The sequence below is a fragment of the Ailuropoda melanoleuca genome, chromosome 4 (genome assembly GCF_002007445.2).
Source record: "Ailuropoda melanoleuca isolate Jingjing chromosome 4, ASM200744v2, whole genome shotgun sequence".
Lineage (NCBI taxonomy): Eukaryota > Metazoa > Chordata > Mammalia > Carnivora > Ursidae > Ailuropoda > Ailuropoda melanoleuca.
The window spans coordinates 30,655,188-30,683,085 of record NC_048221.1 but is presented as its reverse complement, the minus strand read 5'-3'; the positions used below and the strand labels follow the sequence as shown (position 1 = coordinate 30,683,085).

At 44.6% G+C, this 27,898-nt stretch overlaps 1 protein-coding gene across 1 annotated transcript in view; it reads right to left on the bottom strand.

Moving 5' to 3' along the window:
• Positions 1 to 27,898, bottom strand: part of ATXN7 (ataxin 7) — a 91,050-nt gene that overhangs the window by 8,062 nt on the left and 55,090 nt on the right. The window contains exons 4-9 of the mRNA XM_034657250.1: positions 14,495 to 14,747; positions 11,957 to 12,216; positions 11,419 to 11,501; positions 6,789 to 7,054; positions 5,062 to 5,260; positions 4,597 to 4,718 (exon numbers count right to left, since the gene is read on the bottom strand). Of these exons, the coding sequence (XP_034513141.1) occupies positions 4,597 to 4,718; positions 5,062 to 5,260; positions 6,789 to 7,054; positions 11,419 to 11,501; positions 11,957 to 12,216; positions 14,495 to 14,747 (1,183 nt within the window). The remainder of the gene's footprint in view (positions 1 to 4,596; positions 4,719 to 5,061; positions 5,261 to 6,788; positions 7,055 to 11,418; positions 11,502 to 11,956; positions 12,217 to 14,494; positions 14,748 to 27,898) is intronic.

Sequence of the window (27,898 nt, the reverse complement as noted above, 5' to 3'; positions counted from 1 at the left end):
AAGGCCCTGTGCCTCACTCCCTGCGGGTCCCCAGCCTCACACTGCCTCCTCCCATCTACCCCCCCCCCGCCCCCCAGTTCCCAGATTCCACCCACCAACCTTTCTTAGGTGGCAAAAGAGGCCTGGACGTCCATCTTCTGCCTATAACACTCTGACCCCAAATTCTGCTCACCCCTCAGTTTCAGACCATCACTTTCTTAGAAAATCTGTCCTGACCATCCTGACTTGCTTGGTTCTCCACGGACTCACACTGCCCGTTCCCAGACTCGGGGGCATTCAAGGCAGTTTCCATGTGTGATTGCTGATGATGGTCTAACTTCCCTACAGAACAGTCCCTAGCGTATTTATAACTGTAGTCCCAGTGCCCAGCACAGTGCCAGGAAGACAGAAGGCACACAAATGTTGAGGGAATTCATGAATAAATGAGGGAAAAGGAAGGGCACAACAATTTAATAGCAACTGCTAGGTCTTGCCGACAGGCTTGAATCCCATCTCCGGAGGTTTCCAGTCAGCACTGGAACAATGCATTCTGTTAATAACGTCTGGGCTAGACACCTATCTGAAGATGAGAGAGGAATTCAAATGGCAAACCAGGGAGGTCCCCTTTTGTTTTTGCTCTGATTTTAAAATATGACAGCATGAAAATTTCAAAAATCCCTACGGCAGAATTACCAGGAAGATGACAACACAGAAAATGGCCTGAATGGAAGTAAGTGTCGAGACCAGACTGCTCCTGACTTTATGGGGCAGCTCTGGTGAATCCGGTCACTGCACTGGCCGGGGCTCCATCCAGCTCTTCGTCTTCCAAGTGAGTGTCCTACACCGCTGCCAAAGCACTTTCCAGATGCTTTGTAAGGCCTATAGCCATTAATAAAAGCAATGATTGACTGTATTTGTACCGGCTGTAACCGCCCCAATCAGGAGTGTAGTTCTGGCCCCAGAGACTAGCACATCCAGACTGACCACACCCAAGTCCCAGTGAGGCAGGGTCCAGACATGAGAAGTTTCTCAATCTCTCTGGGAGATTCCAAAATGAGGCCAAAACTGAGAAGCTGGGCTCTATCCCCATGCTCATCACAGAGGACAAATACGGATGTTATCTGAAAGGCTTATGAGAAATGAGGAGTCCCTACACCCCATCCGGACCTGCTTCATTAGAATCTGGATCTCAACAAGATCCCCTGGCAACCTGTGGGCACTGGCACCTCTGAGAAGCCCTGCTCTAAGCGGATGGGTGCAGTAGCACTCCTGCTCACTGGCTGCAGTGGCTCCTCGTGGCCACCAGGTGGCTGAGGGAGACAAAGCCTAAAGACCAGGCTGCAGGAACCAAATCCCGGGAAAAGGAAAAGCTTCCAGAGAGGGAGAGATGTGGATCTCTCTGCACAACATATTGGTTCCTAGTAAAAAAAAAAAAAAAAAAAAAAAAAGTCTATTTTAAGTTATTCATTACCTTTCTTATAAAGACAAGACAAAGAAAGAATATGTAGTTGTACTGACCTATGTCTGTGTAAGTGAACTCTGTAAAGATATAAAAGCATTAATAAAAATGCTTTGTCTGGGGTGGGAGGTGGGAAATAGGAATGTGGGAGTCCAGGGGGACTGAAACTCTGAACTACATACCTCTTTACATTAATTCATTCTTTTTTTTACCCCAGTGAATTTATTACCAATCTAAAAAATTAAGTACCACTGCCCCCCACTCTACCCTGACCCCTGGCCAACAAAGAAAAAACCTTTGCTAAGGATCACATCCCTTCCTTAGGATGTGTGGAACAGTAGTCCCCAATCAATAGCAGACAAGCAGTTGACAGGAATCACAGGAGCTCAGAACCGGCCTTTGGGGTAATGGCCGTGCTCCAGAGGGAGTGCTGGTCTAATTTCACCAGTGTTCACACTCCATACACTGAAGATGACTTATTTCACTGCCATACTCAAATTCCATTTCCACTTATCCCTCAATTAACTACAACAGGTAACTAAAGGGTAAGGGACTGAGAAGGATGCCACCAAAACTGGGGGACCTCCTGGAAGGGAGGACTTTTGGCTGAGCCAGTAGGACAGGACCTGGACTGCTCTGGGACTTTCCTTGAATAAGTCAAAGATGCCACCTGAGGACCGTTCTCGAGCTGAGAAGTGCTGAGCTCCTTCCAGCAAATCTCAGGGGCAGCCTGAGAAGTTTGCCTGTGTTGGCCGGCCTCACTCCGGCACCTCTCCCCAAGCTCCTGTCTGCCCCAGGCCTGCGTGCCAGCTCACCACTGAGCAGAACGTCAGTCTCTGCTGTACTGGCTTTTTAAAAACCAAAGTTCACATTAATGGAAAGGCATGATTTCCTCCTCGCTGGGATCAAGTGATTGATAAGGCAGGCAGCCTCTGACAGAAAAAACAGACAGTGGAGACTACCGCATGATCCTGCATCTTCAAGAGGTCAAGGCACAAAGACAAAAACCTCCCCACACAAGCCACTATGAACCAAAACCATATTCACCCCTACTGCTGGCCATAAACCACTTATCAGTATAATGGGAATAAGTCATTCTGAGGACCCTTCTCAACTCTTAGGAATACATTAAATCCACAGCTTGGGGAGCTCAGTGAACTCTTCAAGTCCTAACAGGTAGTCTGAAAAAATAAGAAGCTGAGATTTCACCTATTTGGGGGTCTTCTGATATGGAGAGACCCCCAGAATCCCAACAAACCAGTGCCCTAACTCATTTTTCTAAGTAAGGACAAAGTTCCTTCACAAAGAGGGAAGAGGAGTCTCTTATCTCGTAAAAACCAGGAAGAAATGTGAACTAGAAATGCAGAGCAGCACTGCTCTGGATTTGATTTCCTAAGAGAATAAATGCAAGTCCTATTAATGATCATGAAAATGGTTCGGACTGTGGACTGAGGCCTCTGACCAGCTTCCTCTGACTTTATGAGGAAAACAAGGCAGCAAGGCAAATGGATGTACTGGCAGAGTCCACTCAGGAAAGCACTAGTAAATGATGCCAAATGGAGAATATGGAACGACAGGTGGATGACTGGATAGCCTCCTTCCTTAAGCAAAACTCAAGGTTTCCCAAAGTAGGTTCCACCAAACATCAGCTCCCTAAGATGCTCCCCTGAAAGAGTTCCCAGGTCTAAAGAACTTGGGAGATGTTCCACATTACACACGATATCCCCTGCTTTGAAAGTTACAATGAATAGTGTGCCCCTTAAAAGCGCTGAGAAGTCCTGCAATAATGAAAACTATTTCATTTCAGAAAAACCTGAGGCTTTTGGCCATGGAATTCTTCTTCCACTTAAAATCCCACATAGGAAACACTAATACACATCATGACACACAAAATGACCATCTTATCTCATGCTGTAAATCAGAGCACATGGCTCTTCTTCCTGAAACCTTCAGCAGCTCCCTACTGCACTCAGAATCAATTTCAGGGTCACCTGGCCCCTGCCAGCTTTTTGAGTTTTATCTTGTACCATGCTTGCTTTCTTGCTTTTTCTCAAACAACCCATGATCTTTTCTTTTTCTTTTCTTTTTTTAAAGATTTTATTTATTTATTTGACAGAGAGAGAGACAGCCAGCGAGAGAGGGAACACAAGCAGGGGGAGCAGGAGAGGAAGAAGCAGGCTCATAGCGGAGGAGCCTGATGTGGGGCTCGATCCCACAATGCCGGGATCACGCCCTGAGCCGAAGGCAGACGCTTAACCGCTGTGCCACCCAGGCGTCCCCCATGATCTTTTCTGACTTAAGACCTTGACACCTATGGATCTTCCTGCCTAGACCCTGCTCTACTCCACCATCCCACGGCTGCTTTCCATCCATCCATCTCAGTTCAAGGATCACCCCTTCAGCAAGGCTTTCCCTGAATCCTTCCAGGTTCTTATTTCCCCATCTCAGCTCTTTGTTTGGAACCAAACTGCCTCTGGATCCAAATCCCGGCCCTACCACCAACTCTGTGTGACCTTGCTTCTTGGTTTCATTATCTACAGAAGTGGGATAATCAAGGTCCCCTGACACAGCATATTGTAAAAATTAAATCTAAGTTGTCTGGCATACAGTAAGCTCTCAGTAAGTGCCAGGGATTCTTGGTGCTTCCATGATCTCCCTTCTGAAAGCTATAACCTGTACTGACTTTCTGTTTAGTGGCTTTTGTGTTTCCCCTCACATGTGGGAGTCCCCCTCCCTGGAACCACAGCACCCAGAAAAAGACCCATTTGCTGAAAGAGTGAATGAATCAGGCCTTCCCAGGGACAAAGGCCACCTTTTCATTTTAGATAAGCTTATCTTCCGGCACCTGGGTGGCTCAGTCAGTTGAGCATCTATTTTATATTTTGGCTCAGGTCATGGTCTCAGGGTCATGGGATCGAGCCCCACGTTGGGCTCTGTGCTCAGTGGGGAGCCTGCTTGAGATTCTCTCTTTCCCTCCCCCTCTGCACCTCCCCCTCCCTGCTCGCTCTAAAATAAATAAATAAATCTTTAGATAAGATTATTAAATCATCTTCATCATCATTATTATTAAATCAGTCCCATAAGAAATAGAGAGGATGCAGCACTGGGTAAAGTCGGCCTCCTCTCCCCGCCCCAGAAGTGGTGGGACAGGCACTCACTTCCACAGCTGCGCGTTCAGATGCTTCTCCACCATGAGGTTGAGGGCGCAGCGAAGCCGGTTCCACCTGGAGTCAAACACGTAATAGCCTCTTCCGATCTGCCGGCTCCCGAATGTGCAAAACTGCAAGAGAGAGCACAACGGCGCGCACTTGCTACCTCGGACAGCAGCGCGGGTGGTGAGGGTTCCCTCTCCTTCAGGAAAGAGCTTACTCTGAGTATCGTAGGCTGTGAAGCATGAGAGTGAAGATGCCTAGCCCTGAGTTTCATGAAAGAGAAAGGGAGAAGCACGAGGTGTCCCAGGAGAGAGTGCATGCCGCCTCTGGGGCGCCCTGTTCTGAGCTGCTCTCACACCTTGACCACATTTCCCACACGAACGGGCATGCCAAGGCCCCGGCACGCCCCCCTGCAGTGCCCTATCCCTGCTGCGCGGGGAGGGTCAACACGGGGGTGCATGTGGAACTTACAGATGCTGGCTGAGGATGATGACCTGAATAATGACAGTCCAGTTTTTCAACAGACTCTTCTTTGTCATCGCCTTCTCCCTCCTCACTGGATAACCGAGAAGCTGGCTCAGTGGCAGGCAGGGGAGGGTGTGGAGATTCATGGACTGGAGGAGGGTCAATGGGGGCACTCCCACCTTGCTGAGCAGGGCAGCCTGGAGGCCTTGGTGAGTAGAAAGTGCAGCACCGATCAGATCACACATCTGGGAATCAGCCGCCTTAACCCAGATAACAACAACGTGTCCGAGACCACCTAGGGAGGCCTGGGGTCCCCCACCAGCACTGGGGCAAGAGATGCTGATCAGGTGGCCGGGGAGCGAAGAATCCACTCTCCTGAACCGCACGATGTCACATGAAGCTGTCTGCCAGATCTACCCAAAGGTAACTTATAAATGGTCCTCCTTTCCATAGCTGATGGAATGGCTCAGGGCCTCTTCCTATTCTCCCCAAAGAAGAGGAAATAGAAGTGGAACTTAAGAGAACTCTTCGATTCCTCTTTGAATTTCACCGGGACTTGGGTTACTGAGGCAATCCAGTAACTGGCAGTGTGCTCTGACCCTGAGAGGGACAGGAGGCGGTCACAGGAGGCGGCAGCATGACCACCCAATGTGGATAATCTAAGCCCACTACTCAGGGGCAGCACTGTAGGCTTCCTACGTGTATGAATGCCTGGTGATTCTAGAATCAAGCTTACTTTTTTATAGATGGAAAAATTTCAACGAGAAGATGGCCAAAGAAAGGACTTGCCAAGGAACTGACAGCCTAGGCTTGGCCACGTTCTGGGGAGCCACCTCCAACTGCTTGCTCCTCCACGGTGCTTCTCACAGACCAGAGCGCCCGTGTCGGAACAGCTCAGCTACACACGCAGGTTTCCACGGGCAACCACTTCTGCCCCTCATGCCACCATGTCAAGGAACAGGCACGTGACGGGAAAGGTTAGGCACAGCAACTAAAGGTTGGCACGTACCTAAGCAGAAGCCCTTGCTGCCGGTGGCCGACAGGGAAGGCCCCCGTCCTCTATACCTTTCTCTTTTCCTTCCCTCTAGAAACTGGGGACAATGTCCTTTACTTCAACTTGGTTAAATATACAAGCACAAACACACATATGTTCAAGTCCACCTTCACTGTCTACGAGGAATGTGCATTAAGTTCTCGTAAAACTCTCTGAGATCCATCGCTTACTGAACGACTAAAATGCCTAATACATGGTTAGGCCTAGGTCTCAAATGAATGAATGAAAAAACAGGTTGATAAATGGATGCTGTAAAAACTCAGGCTGAATGCCCATCCCCAGCAAGGACTCCCACTGCTGTGTTTCGCAAGAAGCGAGACAAGTGAATGGAAAGCTGCTGCCAAAGCCGTGTGAGACGTTCCAGGCACCAACCTGCAGTCAGGACCCGAGTCTCAACCCTGCTCCATGGGGTTAAGAGACCCCTAACGCGGAGCAGAGGTGGAGGAGATCGTTCTTGCTTCAGTCTGCTGCTTGCATTTGGCCAAGAAGAGCCCTGGTCGAAACTTACTAATGAACTCAACAAACGTTTTTTCCTTAAATTCAAACCCAATTAGAAAAACCTCTCATCTTCTTCAAGTGAGCCTGATGTACACTCCTCGACATCATGACTAACTGGGGTTTTACAGAGTCTGCAAGTCTGTTCTCTGGAGGAGGGAGGGAGCTGGAGGATTCGGCTCACCTTGGAAGACTGGGGGTGTGAGGTTTAGGTTTACTAGCTACGAAAGGCTTTGATTCGGAAGGAATCACTCCGTGAGAGTTTTGGTGCGGCTCCTGTGACGGTCGAGGAGGGGCGGGCTGCGGGTCCCTGAGAGGCTGCGTTGGTTGCTGAGAGTCCGGATGGCGAATCGATTCCTTTTCCCTGGTTTTGTTTTTGTGCTCGGCTAATAACACATCAAATCGTTTTCTTCTACCCTGGACAGCCCTCCGCTGAGTTAAGGAATGTGTCTACAGACCAAAAAAATACACACACTGAGGAATCTCATCAATAATTGTTTCTGTCATATACCCAAAAACACCATTCCCAATTTAAAGCAAAACAAGACAAAACAACACAACAATCTGGACCATTAGCATAGTTACAGGCTGCTCACCATTTGATAAGCTAAAAAATCATAGGAGTGTGACCTTTTTTCTTTTGCTAGAATAGAAGCATATACTCCAGGCAAATATATGAGAATGTGGTGATGTTACTTCCACCAGGAAAAAGGAGGAGTGTTAGCTGTGCCACCTGGTATGTAAGTGAATGGCAAACAGTAGAAACAAACAGGTGTTAGGTACTCATGCTTCGTGCCATTGTAACAGTTTATTTATCGGGGCTCTTACCAACTCAAGCAGAAAAATCTCTCTTTGGGCCACTCAGATTTTAAATATTAAAAGGGAAGAAACACTTATGCCATAAAAATGTACCAGAGGGGCACCTGGTGGGCTCGGTCAGTAAAGCATGCGACTCTTAATCTTGGGGTCATGAGTTCAAGCCTCACTTTGGGCGTAGAGCTTACTTTAAAAAAAATGTATCAGAGACTTTTTCAGTAACAGCCAGAGAGTAAAAATTAGACAAGTATTCCTTACTATTCCAGTGAAAATGCCATGTCAAGAGAGAAAGTGGCTCAAAGCATCCTGGAGATGGGGACTGCTTTGGCCGAGGAAGCCTAGAGAGAAGCAAAGACTACAAGGCCAAGAGAAGACAGGTGTGAACCGGAAGAGATGAAGCAAAGTCAATCCCTATAAACAGACACTCACGATGCAAATCAAGAAAATGGGACAGATGGCATTTCTGGATCTTAAGACAACATCTAATTTCAGAATTAGGAAATGGGCACATTGAGAAAAAGGAGGTCAATGCTGGCAGGGTAACTAACATCAACCCGTACTTGAGGCGTACCTTATAAAAAATGTCTATACTCCAAATGCATTTGATAATTCCTGCTTTTGTTTGTTTGTTTTTTAAGGCTCTCTTGGGGCTAATACTATTCCTAGAAGAAGATAAAGTCAAGTTAACCTCACCATTCCCTATTGCTGGTGTCTTAGTCTGTAAAAAATGTAAGGAGACAGTGGCCACAAATCAGATATTGCAAATACAAGTTAATTCATCTACAGATTTCCTCCACTATTCTATGTTACAAAAGTAACACAAATGTACTTCGTGCTTATGGCCTTACACATTATACAAATGTATTACTGCTCGAAAAGTTTGGAGGTTTCATATAATTTAAGGGGTTGAAGGGGAATTAGGCTTTTAATGTCTTTATGAAATTCAGTAACAACCCACCTCCTCACTGGACATACTGCAAACTATGCCTGCCCCAAATTTAAGCTGGCAAAAATTGTTACACCAGTGTGTTTAGCTTCTTTTTCAATTTTTACTTAATTTCCTTTAATATGTAATATATCCACAGGAAAGTAACCTAAAGGAAGATAAGGAACTTTATTTTGTTCAGTGCTGTACTAGCTACCTAATACTCACCTGGCATTCAGGAAATGCTTCAAACAAAGTATGTAAAAATAATGGCCGTCTAATATGTGTTGAATTAATGATGAATATGTAACATCACTAGTCCACTTGCCCGTCTCTCTAGACAGATGTAGAAATCATTCCTCATCTTTGCCCCCTGCTGCTTAGCACAGCAAGACCAAGTCAAGAAAGGAGGCACAGATGACCGATATTTTCCCAGCATGATTTGCAGAATAACCAGGATTTCCGCAGAGCTCCCTCCGCATCAGGACTCTTCAGGGCTGCTCTAGTATCACAGGACAAAGACCGGGTACGCAACGAAGCTCCTGCTCCCCCCACCCCCGACTCCTTTGGTACCAAGTGCCTCCTCCTGCTCCGCAGCCTTTCAGACCCTAACTCGTCTATTCTGCCCCATCACAGACTAGTTACACATGCTGCTTCCTTGGCTTCTCCCAACCATCTTTGCCCAGTTAAATCATGTGGATTTCAGCCCAGTATTCCGATGGCAAAGGAGACTTGGGACTTCCCTGGCTCAATCCCCTACTGAAGGCGGTCATAACATAGGCTTCCTTCCTGTTTATTACTCACCAGTGGTAACTTCACACACATACAAATAATTATGAAGTTAACCTCCCTCTCGCTCACTAGACTATAAGCTCCTCAAGGCTAGGGACTGTACCTTGATTCTGTTAAAGCCTGTATCTACTGAGACCCAGAATAGGGTCTGTGCTCAGATATAGACAATAAACTTTCCACAATGACTGAAGGGGCAAGGAACCCAGAGCCAAATTCTATTTGCATGGAAGACAGAGAGGACATGAAACAGGACATCAGGCAGACAAGGAAGTGAGGAGGGGACGGAAGAGGGTGGCAGGAAGACAAAGGGGATGAGCGACAGGAGTGGGCAGCAACAGGTCGCCAGACACCGAAGAGGAAGGACGACATTCTCGGTCTGAGGCAGGACAGATCCAGGCGGCAACGTGGAAGACATTCAGTGGGGAGGCCCTCAAGCACGGGCAGCCCTCCACAGCTTAACAGATGCAGGCCGAAATGGAGGCAGGGAACGGGAGAAGCAGTGGCCAACAGAACACAGGACGAGAGGAAGGGCCACCTGTGAAAGGGCAGGCCTGCCACTTCCCTGCTGACCTCGGACACGCCAGGGCTGCAGATGCATGCTAACGAGAAGGCAGGCCCCGTGCTGTGCTACGCTGATGACACCCGTCACAAAACACATGGAGAACACACATGACTTGAAAAGGAAGACAGGACGACAATGCAGGACCCGTATGAAGTCTGTTCACCATCAATAAAGGCTCAGGAAGAAGGCTAGCCCATCCTGCATGTTATGAACCGATAAAGCTTTTGGACCACTAGTGTGCCCTGGAGATGACTGAAGGCGAGCCTCTTGGATAAAGCAAGCATCCTTCATCGACAGGCACCCTAATACTGAGAGATCCACGGTCCTGAGAGCCAGGGAGCAGTCGGCAGGCTGGGAACAGGCCGTGGTCCCAGGCCGAGGCTTGCGCTCGCAAACTCCCTCCCGGAAGGCTGCAGCGGGCCACAGTTCTCCAGAGCTCGAAGAGCTACCTTCCAACAACATACCACTCTGTGTGTTCAACTAATGTTACAGAAAATAAAAGTAGTTTGTCCTGAGAAAGGAGTTTTTAGCCTAAAGATTCAAGGGTCGGGGCTTGGGGTGAAGATATGTGTGAACTCCTGAGACAGAATGCAAAATTCAGAATATACATGTACATACAGACATTTTTCCTTGGGAAAATGATCTGTGATTTTTTTAAGTCAGATTTTTAAAGGAGCTCTTGGCCAATGCCTTTCCTTAAAAGCTTCAGAACCACTGTTTAAGATAAAATCTGCATGTTAAAATTAAATTAGAGATTTAAAATAAGAACCACTTAGAAACAACATTTCCACTTTCTGAAAATTTTAACATTCCTCCACTGTTAAGGGGTGGAGTGGGGCCTGAAGTCCTTCATTCAAACATAATCTTTGGTAAAATTTAAAATAATACACCAAAAATTTTATTAAATTTTTAGGAGATAATACTAATTTTTATAATTCTTACCCCTCTCTCCAAACAAGTGTTTTTAAATTACTTTAAAGCAATGAGTCTCGATAGTTTATGAACCCTTCTGAAGGGTAACTAGGGAATTCTGCAGAGAAAGGCACACGAGCACATATGCTCATTGATGGAGGGGTCCACCACAGCCACCCCACAGCACCTCTGGCCGTATAGCAAGAACGCCACCTTCTGACTAGCGTACCGGCATTTTAAAGGAAATCGCAGGACCGAAAGGAGAATTGTAACATTTTCTTCACTTGGCAAGACTGTATACTATCTCGTATTTTCTTAGAACGGAAAAATGAGTCTATCTCAAAATCAGATGTTTTTAAAGTGGCTCTTGAAAATTTCAGAACCACAGATTACAAAAGCATTTTAAGAATATTCACACATAGTCAAAGGAAATTTCTGGACTTAAGTCTGCACAATTTAAACCACAGTAAAGGGCAGCCTCTCACACTAAATTTCTCTGCAGAAATATTAGCAATATTTGAACATCACAGACTGATTAGGAAAGAACACTATTCCCCTGGATATGACACCGGAAGCTCACTGGGGGCAAAATGTCTCTTACGTTTTGCAGCTTATCACAGAAGACACCACATTTTCTGAACTAGAGGCATTCTTCATCAAAACCCAGTTATCTCCTCCTTTACAAAATTCCGAACAATCCACAGATCAGATCCTCTCCGGGTTCAAGAGACTTGGGGGGCCATGTCACGGACCCCAGCTCCTTGTGCTTACTGGAGAGTTTCCAGTTCCGTCCAGGAGGCCACCTACCTTGCATGTCAAAGACCGGGTGCAGGGCTTCTTGGTGTCGAGGTCGATGACCCCACAGTGAATATCAGGGTCAAACTCTCTTTCTGTCAAAAGCACACAGACATTACCATGGGCTCATCAAACATTCCTTCATTTTGAAAACAGAAGGAGCAATCTCAAAACAAATTAGAATTTGAATAAAATCTACATCACCAATAAATACGAAATCTACAATTTGTGAGCCTTGCAAAGCAGCAGCAGCAGATACCACAAAGAGAGCGGGGAACTACTGCCATCACTAGACAGGAAAGAGCGCGTGCAAGTCAGCACTACTGCACCACTCCATTCACAAAGACACCTTGAGAAAGCTAGTTTGACAGTACCTACAGACACATGTGCTTTTAAAAGCAACAGAGAAGAGGTCAGACATGGTACTTCCTACTAAAGCTGAAGTTGACCAGTCTTAAGAAGACGACCTTTACAGAGCAGCCCATTTGCTCCCTCATGAATGCCTAATTAATATACAGAGAAACATTAAGACAAAAAAATGTGAAGTTACCTGATAATCTCTTATTTAAAAATTTCCTGTTATTGGAATTATCTTCAGACTTCTTTTCCAGAGTGGATGGTGCAGGAAGCCCTTTGCCATTCAGAATCTGTCCAGGTGAAGGCAAGGTTGGCTTTGGTATTGAGGAGCAGTTAAGGCCAGGCTTGACTGAGGAACTCACAGTAGCAGGACAGGTGGGCCCCACCGCAGATTTCAGTAGTGTGCCATCCATCTTCGGATGAATCTTTTCCACTTTGACAGAGGGCGTCATGCTGTCAGAGGCAGAAGTGGAACATCAGCCCTGAGGGCCCTGCAGCCCCAGGAAAGCGGGGAGCTAGAGGGCAGAGGGCGGAGCCTCCATCTATTCATGCACTGCACTGACCTAGGCCCCCAAAGGCAACTTATGAAAATGTGTTAGGACTACCTAGAAAACTCAGGAAGATTCACGATGATTCAGTCTCTAAGCCCTCCTGGCGAAGCAAAAAGGTCCAGAGGACCATCGGATTTACCTGGTCTTTCATCATCCAGGACAATCTTACACATGAGCCTATGGGAGACCCACACCTGATACCCAACCCCACTCCTGCAAAAAGCAGAACATGAGAAGGTCTAAAGGGACTATCTGCAAAACCTTTAGAGAATATCTTTTGAGAGCTATCATTTCTAAGAAAGCATTCATCAAAACTAAGTAAACTGAGTGAACAGAGGAAAGAATAATTGGAATTAGAGAATATGTCCAAGAAATGTCTCTGAGGACATACAAGAATTCAAATGAGCCTAACTATTATCTCCGAGAGGAGGCTCTCTGCCCCTGTCAATGAAGGAGACCAGCGTTTAATTAGTTATGCGATGTGTCACTGACGTGATAATTCTCCCGCCTCCGAGAAAAGTTTCTATAATAAGAGCTCAGAAGTTAGGTGTCTAGCACACAGCCGGTGAGCACCGAATACCTGGGCCTCTAATAAAGAATTGAGTTTTCTGGGAATCTTCCTGATGCTATCATCTGGGTGGCAAATGTTGGTACAAAGCTAACAGTTGGCCTGGTCCCCCTCTAAAGCCCAACTTCATCCAAATAAAGAAGATTTGGATTGATGAGGTTTTATAAACTTTGTTCAGTGAAGTCAGTGCTCAAACAGCTGTTAAGCTGGCGAGTGACTTACACATAGCACTGGCATTTTCTTTGGCTTTCAGACAGGTCCAGGAATGAAAGCCAAGCTTGCTGTACTTGTCCTTCTGACAGATGAGCAGAGGCTGGGGGCTTAGCAACCAGGACAAACAGCACCAAACAGCTGTACCTGGAAGAGCCTGACAGCAGCAGAGACGCTGCAAGAAGCCACGGCCTCTCCCATCTGGCAAGGTCCTCGAGCAGCAGCAGGTGCTAGACGCTGCCCAGATATTAACCAGGTTATCAGACCTTGGGACTGAGATGTGTGGCATGCCCTCCAAAAGGGAGGCAGGCCAGGGAAAAGCCACCCACCCCCAGGACTGAGGGCTGCCATGACGAGGCAAGATAGGTTTCTCTGGAGCACTCGGGCTGCTCCCTCACGTGACCACAAGGAGCCCGGCAGCCTGCAGCTCCACTGCGCAAACATGCCCAAGCCTTGCCTGGCAGGGGAACCCCTTCCAGGCGTCCCCCGTCACTACTGTGATGGACACCCAAGACTGCAGGGGAGGAAGCATTGTCTTCCTATTGCTCTGCAGGCTCCAGAAAATCCTGGAACAGCATCTAGGAATCACTTCACCTTTTCATTCCTGCTGTTATCAACGGCAGCAGCACAAGCACCAGTGTCCATTTATTTACTGTCTCCTGTGGGCCAGACACTACGCCAGGTGCTTGACGCTACCATGCTAATTCTACTCCTCCCAGGAACTCTGCACCGTGGCTGTTACTCTCACACTGAGAGAGAAACGGTGCCTCGCTCAAAGCCCCACAGTTAGGAAGGGGCGTGCGAACCCAGGCCTGTCTGACTGGAGCATTCCTTGGCTAAAGCTCCTCGACCTTATTATGTTTCCTTTTGTTTTTTTTTTTTAAGATTTTATTTATTTATTTATTTGACAGAGAGAGAGAGAGAGACAGCCAGAGAGAGAGGGAACACAAGCAGGGGGGGTGGGAGAGGAAGAAGCAGGCTCCAAGCGTATGAGCCTGATGTGGGGCTCGATCCCAGGACCCCGGTATCACACCCTGAGCTGAAGGCAGATGCTGAGCCACCCAGGCACCCCTATGTTTCCTTCTCCTTATCTGGAAAATGGGGATAACAACAAGACCTGTTTCATAGGCTTGCTGTGATAACTAAGTGACAGGACACAAGGAGAGCCAAGTTTCCACAGCTGGCACACAATAAAGCAGTATTATTGTATTATTAACCTCACTATTACTATTCTGTAAAGCCTCCCAAAATAGGACAGGGAAACAAAAAGTGACGACATCTATTTGCTCTCCCCCCGAGCAGCCTCTCTTTTCCCGTGACTGACAACGCTCTCGGATGCTGCAGGCGTGCACAGCTCCACCTCCGGCACCAAAGCTTTCAGAACCCTCTCGTCCATACTCACATTCTACCATGGGGGACTCTACTTTGCTGAATGGGATGCATGGGCCTGGTGTTCCCCCTGAGCTGGAATTTCTCTTTGGGTGATTTCAGCAACTTGGAACTTAACGAGGATGCGCTTAGAACTCCTCCACTGGAAGAGCGGCTGCTTCCACCGCCGCCGCCTCCTTTGCTTTTGGACAGAGAAGGGAAGAAGGAAAATACTGAAGTGGGAGGAACGGCTAAAGAAGGCTTGCTGGATGAGCTATGTCTTCTTTCTGAAAAGGAAAACAGGAAGGAAAAAAAAAAGAAAAAGAAAAAGACACAGTTTCAGGCAAGTCTCCAATGGAATCCTAGAAGAGTCCCCTGAAATCAACACATTTAGGTTCAAATATGCGTCACTAAGTGAAAATATATTTAACTCAGCAGCTTTCAGAAATGGCTTATCTAGGCCCCACAGACTTATTTAGGATTCTAGGAACTGGTCCTTCTGCTTCGGAAACATCTCAGCATAAAGCGGTTTAGCATACATAGATAGCCATTAGGAAATTAAACAGCCATTCTAAACCAGAGAATATTTGGGTTTGCAGGCTAGAAACGAATCTCATTCCAACTTGCAGTTAGAGAGGCAAATTATTCATTCATCTGCAGAGCTGTACCAACTGACACTGCACGGATTTCCTTCTTCCTTGCTAGCACAGTATCTTTCCGATTTCCAGAATTGCAAAATGTTAAGAAACAAGTTGTACCTTATTTTTTTTTTTTGTCACTACCCACCAGCATATGACACCAAATAAGAAAGTTTCTAGGGTTATCTTATCTTTCTTTAAGAATCTGTTCTGCAATTTTCCAGTGAATCACTTCACTCCCTTTATTTTAATCATCTCTCTTGACTACAGATGGCATAGCTCTGGTTCACGCCACTAAGATGCCAAAGGCGCAAGACGAAAATACCACAAATAGCTCCGCCTGCTTTTTAAACCAGGAAGTAATTCATGGTTAAATACTGACTACACAGGTTTAACTGAAAGGAAGTCTACCCACTGGAGAATCAGGTTTTCTCTGCGTAAGGCAATCCACACTAAATAAATTGAGAGCTGTTGAAGAATACTACTATCTGAAACAAGTAAATTATTTAGTAACTTTACCTACTTAAGTACCTTATGATGGTAGTAGCTTAGTGAGTGTCTTCGATTAAACTTGCAATTTAAAATGACACATGGCTTTACTGTAAGTTTTAAAATGTACAGGATCCAACATTTATTATCACAATATGGAAGCTATATGAATATTTTAAAAATTAAGCAACCTAGAATCAATGATCATACGCGTCACACACATGGTTTATTTCTAAAGGTCATCTTATACCAGTCCTGAGGCTCTCTAGGCAGCTGAGATGACTTATTCCCAGGAGGCCATTAGTTCAGTGATGCTTTATACAGTACTTAAGAACCTGCTCTACAGACAAAATTCCAGTTGTCCAAGTAGACCACACAAAGGCCACAACCAAGTTAGGACGGCTAAACTGATAGTGATTTTTAAGTGCCTGTTGCTTTTTCCCCCCTCTAATGAAAGTTCTGCGTATGGGAGGGAAAATTAAAATAACTTAAGTTTAATAATTTTCCAAATTTGGCATCCGAGAGGTTCCCCCCACCCCCACCTTCTAATTTAGCTTCTCTCTCCTCTGTGATCCCCAAACACTGTCTGAATATCCTTCCAAGCATCAGCACTTGTCAGCCAGGGCTGTAAAAATCGGTTTCCAGTTCTGCAACCTCCCTTGGATGGTGAAGCTTCCTGTCTGGGTCATCTCTGCCCCTGTGAGGCATGGCACAGAGCAGACCTTCAATTAACATTTGCAACTATCGGTACAGCTTTTCTTGTGAGGAGAAGTGACTGTCAAATGGCCCTAGACCAATGGTTCTCAACCCTGCCACACTCTGGCGTAACATAATGGGCTTAAAAAATGTGGAGTCCCAGCCTCCGAGACAATGATTTAACTGGTTTGGGGTGTGGTCTGGGCATCAAGACTTTTATAAGAGCCCCAGTGTGATTCCACTGCGCAGTCAAGGTCGAGAGTCTTCCTCATACAGGGGTAATGCTCCAGAACCATTAGACATGGCTGAGTAAGTTAACATATGTAGAGCACTGAGAACACTGCCTGGGCCGTGGCACTCTGTATCAGCGTCTGTTAAGTAAAGCTCACTGCTACTACCTGTTCTCAAACAGTGCTTCCCAGACGTCCATCCTGCAAATTATTTTCACCGTTCTTATGAAAGCTACATAAAATACTCTTTTTAATTCAACATTTTAATTTAAATGATCAACTCTACTGTTCTCTCCTCCTCCTCAGCCAATATTAACCAGTTTCTCTCATGGGGGCATCACTGGTATTTTGGACAGGACAATTCTTGTACAGGATTTCAGGAGGATTAGAGGTCCTGCCCCCTATCCCTTAATCACCAGCAATGTCCCTCTGCCAGAGGCAACCTGAAACTACCTGCCAATCCATTTTCACATCACCTAATGTGAAGCACGGTACCACCCTCAATTGAGAGCTATTTCTCCAAACAGTAGTGTCTACGAAACAGGTCTGATAAGCTTGTTAAATATATTTTCTGATATATGTTAAAATAAACATTAAAATATTCCTGCAAGTTCATCCACAGCAATCTTGTACACTTCTGGTGCAAGTGTACTAAAGGAATAAAACCATGTTTCTGCTAGGAAGAGGGAGAAAAACCCCAACTACAACTTTTACTTTAACGACGTACCCTGTTTTAGCTATTCTCTGGGGGGTCAGACTTCTCAAGCAAGTGTCTTAGAGTTAATGTGATGCATTTTCTCTTGATAATCAAATGATGTAAATAAAATTCTCAATCTAATTCAATACAGTTTTGCTTGTAATGTTGGTTTTGAGAAAGTAAATTTATTCTAAAGTCACTGATACACTAAGGAATGAATTGAGCATAATGAAATACTGCACTTGCTTTTGCAAGATTTCATCTGCAAAAAGCACTATGTCAATGCAGAAAAGGACACCTGGCTGAACCGAGCCACGTGGGCTTACACAAAACACACCCCTCCCCCCCCCAAGCACCCACCACCCGCCCCAGGCCACCACGGATGTAAGGAGTCACACCGGTCCACAACCGGTGCTACAGCGTTCCCACAATTTCAGCTAACCTTCCGTCCACTACTTCACAGGAGCTCACAAGCTGCAGCCCTTCCAACACCTACTTCCAGAAGCAAATGTCAGGATGTTTTCTTGCATTTACCTACTCTTAACCATTTCATCTACGTAAAACTATGCTACCGTTTTTGTTAGGTTCCTATCTTTTTGGTATCACTAATAAAGTTGTGAATGCTGTGCCCATAACCCTTTTCCCAATGAGTCTCATGTGGACTGTATTACACAATTTTGCACAGCACAGTAATTTCTTAGGAATGCATGCTGACAGCAGAACTGACTGCAACTTCAAGCTTGTCCTTTCAATTCTCTATACCCATCACAGACCACTGCTGCCATTTTCTTCAGCTAACACTTCTTTTCTTGTCTATTAACTTTTGATATGGGATTCTACACTAGAAAAATCAAGAATCAAAAGTTTCCAAACATTGGAAGTTGGCTGGTGTATCAATAACATTTAAAAAAATGTATTTTCTACTTCAATAATAAAAGCTACTTAAAAACTAAGAATGGCACTCTATCATGTGAGTTTCTTTCATTCACCAACTTGAAACAGACTTGGGTGATGTGTGTCTGAGTACGCGTGTAACAGATTCTGGCTGAAAAGTGCCAGCTCAAACCCTTGTCATGCTGCTGAATTAAGCTGTTCCTTCACATCATGGTCTGGTAACTTATTCTCTGGAAAGGGCGGTATCTGGCTTACCCTCTGCGAGAAAGCAAAGAGGAAAAAACAAATTTAATTACAGCTGAGTTGGACTCTCCTCATCCTTTCACTGTGGGCCTTTATTTTTCATAAGATTTTAAACTGGGCCTCCAGCTTAAAAAAAAAAAAGTGTTTGTTCCTAGATCAAAAGAGAAATGGGCAAGTTATGGGTAGCGTTAGGGACCTTATATTAACTGGTGGCCAGATGCTAAGCATAACTGCAGTGTGGTTTGGTAAGGAGTCCAAGTTGAGTTTTCAAACCACTCCTCTCTCCAGGGTCTGGCACCAGCTCAGAGAAAGGACACTCTGTTGTCCCTGAATGAGGAGGGCACTTTGAATGGCTCCAGCAAGAGGATTAGGCAGACCAACAGATAGACAAATACAGATACAGGGAAACACAGAGCAGAGACCCAGACCAACCGAGACGTATGGATGAGTGGGGGTGGGGGGTGGGGAGCAGCAGTGGCACTGGGGGTTTGGGTTAAACGGAGCAGACAGACAGCTGTGGAGAAAGAGGGAGAGGTAAAGGGGGCGGGGGGAGAGAAAGAGACCATGTAGACACATACAAGAGATAGATGCACTGGGCTTTCTTCCCCCTCGTGGCTTGAATGTGTGCTACCACTGAAGGCAATGGCAGGACACTGGGAAAGGTAAGGTAGAGGACAGCTCTCTTTAAGTCTTCCAAAATGGAAAGCAAACAAGAATACTGAGCTTGCAATCTGGGATTTATGCTGAGGTTTAAAAATATATGTATGTGCGTGTTGACAGCCAGGTACAAACCAAATAGGAGTTCAAAGCAAATAATTAGATCTTTTTAAGTCGTAAATAAATACTGCTTTGAAAATAACTAAAAATAATTTATGTGCACAAGTGTCAAAGTTAGGACACAAACCTAAAAAGCTGTCAAAGCAAACTGTAACTTCAAACGATTCATGCTGGAAAAAAAGATCTACAAGGATGTATGTCCAATTTTAAGTGGTTATCCCTGGGATTAAGTGTCTATACTTCTGAAAATATTTGTATATTGTTTAATTTTTCTATAATGACTATGGCTTACTTGATTATACTTTTAAGGAAACAGGGGCATTTCATGTGGTGCTCTAGCCTCAGTCTTACACATGCCAGACTACAGCAAGGCATATTATCATTTACAAGCAAGGAGTCATCTGTCCCATTCTCAACGGTCATCTCGTAAGAGCAGGTAACATCACCTAAGAGCTCCCAGGACCACTTCACAAACTTATTTTTGCTCAGGGGCTCTTTTATTAATGTTTTATAACTCAAACAACTGATGATTAGAAGTCTCACCTTCAGCAACATCAACAACAGCAGCCACTGTTTCCTGGGCAGAAACCACGTGTCGGGTACCACGCTATGTAATTTACAGAGGTTATCTCATTCGGTCCTGACCATCTTCGTACAAAGCAGATACTGTTATGATCCCCTCTTCCTGATAAGGAAGCCACGGCTTTAAAGGACTCAGGATGGTTGCCCAACATCACCCAACTAGTTAAGAGGCATAGCTGGGATACAATCCCAGGCAGGTTAACTCTTAGCACCCAGGCTGGACCATACTATAATCCACCTGCCCTTATGTGGTGCTATCAGTAAGCCATAATATGTGGTCCAAAGGCAGGCAGAAAAGGAGGGTGAAGGTGAGGGCTGGGGCATATAACAGTAGGAAGCCCATCTTCCCAGGTGCTCGGCAAAAGCAGGCTAACTGCCAGCACACAACAGACTGCAGAGGCTGAACACACAAGGTCGAGACAGAACTTTAGTGAATTCAGGATAGGGATCCAGAATCCATTTAAGGGAAACCCAGGCTGTTGTGGATTTCATCTTTCCATTCTGCAAGTTGCTATCCTAAAGATTAGCTACGCATGTCAGCCAGTGTAGCTTTTTACTTTTTTGCTCAGGGGGGTTTTAAACCATCAGAGATGGTTGGAAGAGTGAATTTTGGTAGAAAGTATCAGGCAGGGCTGTCTTTCTGGCTAAAAAGAAACATTTTACAAAGTTCCCAGATGAGTCCATTTTACTAAGAACCATCAGGAGGGGCAGCAAATACCTGTTCTATAGGATTAGACTGGCCCCCTCTGGACTAATACAATGCATGCTTCTTGTCGCTCTCTGGTCTCCAGTAGGTCATGGTTGCCTTTCCAGCAGAGGCTCAGGGCTGTCGGGCACAGTCCTGACGTGGGCTAAGTAACTAATCAGCCTGAAGAGAATCCAAATCAAAATAAAAAATGCTTTTTTATAGATCCCCTGAAAGGGCAAGAACTCTGGAATCAAGAGATAGGGGGGTTCAAAGTCTTGCTCTGCCACTTACCAGATGGGTAATGCTGGACAATAACCTGATTCTTCCCACCCTGGCACCTCTTCATCTGTCATACCTACCCTGCAGGGCTACTGGGGATTCAGCGACGGAGAGTTGTAGAGCCCACAGTGCAGGGACAATTATGGACCAGACACCAGGAACTCAGCAAGCACCAAGACAGATGCCCCCTGTGAATTCAGCTAATGCCAGTTACAGACTTCTGTGAGAAAGGTGTGCTGATTACCAAAGCAGGCTGAAATCACTGACTAGTAACCTAACCCACTTGATCCTCTCCGGCAGGGACAGCTGCAGGCCACATATCTAGGGCAGAGTCCAGGAAGACACAAAGCTCTTCTCCTAAAAGCTCAAACGAACAACTTTTACAATTCATTTAAAAATGAGTAAACTTATACCAACCAAAAAGAACACTCATTCAAGCTAAAGTTATTTTATCAATAAAAAGTTGTCTCTTTTTTCTGACAGAAATGTCACTCAGGAAGAACTGCAGGTGAATGGAATGGAAAAAAGTGAAGATCAAGTCTCAAATTCATCTTTATAGGTCCAAAGGTGGAAATTTTAGGCCAATTATTGAAGAAATGATTCCTAACATTCACAAATTTTTCTCTAAATGAAACCGATACTTTTGGATAGATTTGGTCAGATAAGGTCATAAAGAGTGTGTACTCTGTACAGAAAGGCCTTATGAAAAATACTAATCCACATTTGAAGGAATGTATGATTTCATGGAGTCTCTGACAGCCCCATCCCACTAATACTCTACAACTGTCCCTTTTAAAGCAAGGATTTTTAAATAATCAAGCTTGTACATGGCTATAAAATGTTCAATGCCCACATATGGATCACTTGGCCAGGCACAGCAAGTAATAACTGCATATAGCAAAAGGCTCAGTTTGGAAACTTAGGGTCACTCAGTAAGCAGGCCCTTCACAGAATTTATTAAATTGTTTATTTTAACATCCAGGTTGAAAACTAACCCCGATGTGTTATTATCCAGCTCCCAATTAACCCAAACGGTCATACTTCACTTGCAGGCTGCCAAACACAACTCCTGAGGTGTCATGTGGCATCACCTGTCTTTGTTACGAACGACCCCTACAATCATTCAAGATCACGGACTATAAAGCAAGACTACACAAACATCTTTCAACTCTCAGAGCATCTTCCTTGCACATGTCGTCCTCTGCTCCACATCAGGATTTTCCCTAGCCTTCTGACATTCAAAGCTGAATCCCATTCTGGATCTTTCATCATTTCTACACATTATATAGATTTATTATCTACTTACTATATTTTTCAAAATTCAGCGGCTAACTAGGCATATGTAATTTAGCATTATCAATGAAACCATGACTTCGCGTTTGACACAGCAGTTACCTATTATTTTCCTAATAAATATTAAAAAAAATACTTGGCATACTATCTAAATTCACAGTGTGGACATGAAATCACTGCATGTGAAAATGAAGCATTTAATGATGTCTTCTCACTACTTTCATGGTCAACTTTTCCCTGTAAGTTTTCTTCTTGTCTGAAGGCACTCACTCTCATGTGTCTGACCAGCAAACACAGTCTTACCCCACTTCCTGTCCTCACATATTCTCTTTAATCCTCGATCTGCTTTTTCTCTGATCCAACTTCTTTAGGATCCCCAAACACTCGATTAGACTACTCCAGAGAGAGGCGGGTGAGGTCTAATGCTAAAAAAAAAAACAGCCAATCCATGAGACTATCCCCCCCGGAACATTCAAATCTCAGGCTGGGGAATCCAGAGCTGATCTCTTGACAGGCAGTGCCTCAAAGGACAATTAGCCAAGACTGAAGCTGGGAGGCAGCCTCAGAAAAGCATGCTTAGGTGGGTTACAAATGGCACTGAAAAACAGGGAGGAAGAAAAAGTCTTTACCACAAAGCACTCAGCATCATTTCCACTAGAAAGATTTAATTGAAAAGGATGATTTCAACACTGGCTGCCCTAACAAATTAGTCTCCAACTGTGACTTCTGCCAAATGCATTTCTCCTCCCCCTAATGCAGAGGTGCTTTTAAATTAAAACATAAGGGGAAAGTGCAGAAAAGAGAGTCATTTACAGCACTTGGGCCACTTGAAACAACTTTTCACCAAAGGTCTATAATCAAATTATCAAGCTCTTCAAGTCAGTGCTTTATGACGGAAATAAAAGCCCGACTAAAGTATTCCGGGTCTCCTGGCATTTCCACGTCTCTGGGCAGGGTGTGCACTTGCAGCATCCCCATTCACACTAGCTGCATGAAAGAGAACAGATCACAAAGGGCAGATTACAAGGGAGAGCGACTCCGACTCCAGTGGGGGAAGGGACAGGCGTGAATGGATTGTAAATAATGTTGCTAAGAAGGGAGCAGAAATATGGCAACTTCAAATAATCCTCTTGCCAGGAATTCTTCCCATGGGGAGGGACTGTTCTTTCTGTACTTTGCTTTCAAGTGTGTGAGAAATATGAAAAACTTAACTGAATATCTGGGGGTACTCCTCCCCTGCCATCTTAACTTGCAGCTCTTTGCAAACACTGTTACAGTGACTTTTTAAAAATTCAAGCACTTTATTAGAGGAGATGAAATGAGAGAGAAAAAGAGGAGGCACCGAATGGTATCACAGGAGATCACCTTGGTTATGAGTATAACATCATTTCTTCATAATCATAGTCATAAGACAGCTCATTTTAAGGAACAGTGAATGGCCCGAATGACCAGTTCATTTCCTGACGGGGGCCCTTCCTATGCTTCTGCGACCGTGTTCAAGGTGCAGACTCAGAGCTGAGGGTTATCATCATGATCTCAAACTGGCATGCACAGATGTTTTCAGTGAAAGTACCTTTGGGGAAAAGGCTGCTGCTGCCCTGAGCAAAATACAGCCACCAAACTATAATTCTGCTGCCACCATTTCTGACTACAGGCCATCACGCCACAAATGACACGCTGGCTGACACTTCTACGCTGCTAACAATCATAAGGACTTTTCTCTGCCGTCCTCAGGAAGCACAGTGTTACCCAAAGGATGCTGGCCGACTACAGCAAGCCATCACCCTGCCTGAAACAAACATGATCTCACTGACCGATGCACAGCATTTCCCCCAGAGTCGCTCCCCTCTCCCTCTCAGTTACCAAGGACTTGAAAAATCTGCATTCCTCAGGTATCAACATGTGAGAAGAAAAAAGAGCCAAAACCAAAAATCGACCAGTCTCCAGCTACTTCTGGCTGAATCCTTCAGTGGTTAGGGAATGAAGCATCCTACAGTTCAGTGATTTATCATTTGAAGTTTAGTCTTCCAGTTTGTTATACACCACGTGCAGTTCAATCATCGACATACTCAGTCCTTACCCAAACTTCTCTGTAGTCACATTTTGGGCCTACGTCCCAAATGAAAGATACAAGGCTATCATTAAAATGCAAAGAAGGAATTTAAAAATAAACCAAAGTATGCCTTTCCCATTCCAATCCAAATTTTATACACACACACACACACATAATACACACACACACACACACACACACACACTGGTAGGAAGAGACAGAATTAAAGGAACCCGGTAAAACTTAAATTAGAGTTCTCTTTTTCATTGTTTTTGTTTTGTTTGTTTTTTTTTTTAAATGAAAACTGCTGTGCAGGAATCCCCACAGGGAACACTGTCTTCCCAGGCCAAAAAGGAGTAGCAAGTCCAAGGTGCAATGGAATGACAGCACCATCTGCCACCAAGAGCTACACTGAGTCTAAGTCACAACCTTATTGCTATTCCCCACTAATTTTGTATCCTTTGAATTTCACTTTATTCTGGATGGGGGAGGGAAGCAAACAGTGAACAGGGGAATGACAAAAACCTCAAACTCAGAACACAGCCCCAAAAGCCTTCTTCATTAAGCACTCTGTTAATAAGGAATGGGTGATTCATTACTTAACAATGCCAATTTTTTCAATGAATTTGTAGAACACATTTTTTTTTTTTTTGAAAAGAGAAACAGTATCTGCCCCACCTTCAGGCTGGAGCTAATGAACATCAAAAGCAATATTCAAAAACGAAACCACAAACAGCAAAACTAAAACTGCCTGACAAGAGATCGTTTTTAAAAAAGAAATTTTAGGGAATTAATAGCAATTTGATTAAAGTTTAAAATCTGCCTACATTTACAGCCCTTCAAACTGGTAGCTAAATTTCAACCTCAATTAAAATCATCAGGTCAAGCTCATTACTGGAGAAGCCACAAAATGTGAATCCAGGGAAGAGTGAAGAACTCCACCGTCACCTCACCCCCTGCTCACCCACAGAAGCAGGAGACAGTTTGGGCAACTTTGCGAACAGACTCCCAACACAGCCAAAAACAATCAGCTGAGCTCCGCTCGCTACCTTGATAATACAACTGAAAAAAATCGTTCTTTCTGGCAGTCAGTATGTAATTAAATTTTTATACACTCAATTTAAGTTACTGAATGACTTTCCAGGGCTACTGTTTGTATTTTGAAGTTGTTCTTCCTCTTGACACAGTGTTCTGTTTGAAACTTTGCTGTGGATTTGAAGTATCTGACAAAACAGCTTTCAAACACATTCTACAGGAAACACTATGAGCTGCCTGTCACAAAACCTCACTTACCGCAAGTGAGATAAAAAACAAACAGTTAAAGCGTGTTACAGCGTTCCTCCATTTTTAGAGAGCGGCGTAACTAATGCTTTCCCTGTTTCGAGATACGGGAACCGTTTGGTGCAAACCTCAGCATTTTGTTGGAGTTAATAACAAACTAGACTCCTGTCTGAGTTTGAACTTTGTCCAGACCACTCAAATGACATTTCAGAATGGCTCCTGTGAACGGCTTGCAGCAGCTAATCCCCCTTGTTGCGATTACCCACCGTGATCCACTAGCCCTGCAGAGCTCACTCACTCCAGCACTTCGGCAACCTACAGCTCAGGGCCTGCTGGCAGAGGAGGCCCAATGCCAGGAGGAAAGAGGCCTGCATGAACTCTTCCCGCTCTGTTTGGTTCCATGGAACGTTAGCAAAGACCTAACCCACCTCCCGCAAGCTCCTCCGCCACTGGGCCCCGAGCCAAGCCCAGCCTCTGGAAACTGCCTCGGAAAACTTACCCAGTGGAGCTTTCAGCCCTCGTGCGGAGGAAGGGCTGTTCTGGAGAGGCTTCTTGTCACCTTCCATTCACATAATCTGGTTGTGCTTCATTGCACACTTGCTACTGCAAGCTTGCATCATGACTTGGGTCTGCCCACCAACTCCAAATATGCTCCATGTTTGGTCTTATGTAACATTTGCTACTACTGTAAAAAGCACTTGAATTACAAAGGTCCTGGCAGATCAACAGAAAACAAGGGGTGGAGTCTAATTTCATCTAATATGGTCATACAAGGCGTCCTGGCTGGTGTAAATTAATCCTTCTATTTGAAAGGCAATTTGCCAAAACTGGGGAAGATGGAACTTATGAATTTAACCTGCTAAACTGTGAATTTACTCACACCCTGATTTTTCTGAATACCTTGAAATGGACGCTGCTGCTACCAGGTATATTAGAAAACTTACATGTTTCATCATACAGCCTGCATTTTAAGGCTCCATAGACCTAAAAGTTTTAAAGTTAAAGCATTTCTATAAAAATCAGCAGCCTCTCTCAACATTTTATTTCCCCATGATCTGTACTTAAAAATAATTAAAATTTGTCATACTGAAGCTTACTTTTCCTTCTTAAATCTAATAACACAAATCTTAACCAATTTTCTGTGCATTTTTATAAATAAATCTAATTTCAGAAGAATATACGCCTCATTGTCCAGAGTCTGGTGTTCAATTATTACATGACTGACTAAAGCTGGGACCTTTTAAACTTTTAATCTAAAAACTTCTCTCACTGATTGCTCTTTATAAACAGTGTCTTCCTGGTCTGTTTCCCTATCTCAGCCCTATTATACTCCCCCACAAAATTGCCCCCCCCTTCTCAACCCCAAATCTTACTGTCAAATAGACATGGAAAAAAATGGCCAACTGATCTGAGTTTTATGATGATAAAGGCTGTACACATAAATAGACTTGGATGCCTGATAGTTCAGAATGAACACTTTTAAATGTCAAAAGGAGGGGGGAAATTCCTCTAGAGAATCCCATCACCCCATAGAGAATATTTGGCAAGAAGTCGCAAATTACATGTGTGGAAAAGATTTGGCCTGGAAGGGGTGGGAAAAGAGTCATGAGGCATAGGAAATGGTTTCTATTAGACCAGACACAAATTCTAAATTTACTCTAAAACAAAAGAATAGGAGCCACACTGCTTTATTTTCATGGGAATCATTCAGATCCCAGCTAAGGCAGCAATATTAAGATCCAGAGGGTTTTCTGAAACCTACCTTTCCCCCCCAGACTTCTTATAGTCACATTCAAACAATACAAAACTATGGTGGTCCTCAAAAAAAGATACCAGAACACAAGGTAAGGGGCATCAGGTCTCAGAAACCCAGGATAAGAAAAATCTTTCAAAGATTTAGCAAAAATAGGAAGTTTAGGTTAATTCACCAAAGGTCTTCTTAAGCTAGAAGAAAAAATTCCACTGCTATTCTACCTGATTGCAACAGGTCTTAGCATTGTTCACTGCACCCACCCGCCTTCCCCAAGGGGTAGCTGAGGAGTCTCCTTGATGTCATCGGCCACAGGACAAAACTGAGATAAGGGGCCCTTTCTCAGACTAAGCCTCAGTTCCACATCACTGCACCTGTCAGGCCAGACCCCAGAGTCCTCGCTGTTCTCCCAGCACAAATGCTTGCCTTTCTAATGTTCCCTTTTGTAGATGGCGGCGGGGCAAATGGGGAAAAAAAATCCTTACAACCCCAGCCAATTCATGAGTTCTGAGAACCACATCTTATCTGTAATTCTGATGAAAACTAGGGTGAATTTCAGCAAACATTCTTAATTGCTATAAATACACATCTATATTTAATTTCACAAACAGTTGACCCTTGAACAACATGAGGATTAGGGGAACTGACTCCCCATGTCCCACCACTGAAAATCTAACTTCTGACTCCCCAAAAACTTAACTATGAAAAGACTTCTACTGATGAGAAGCCTTACCGTTAACACAAAACTAATTAACACATATTTTCTATGTTATACATATCACATACTATATTCTTAAAATGAGCTGGAAAAAGAAAATGTTATTAATTATAAGGAAAAGAAAATACAT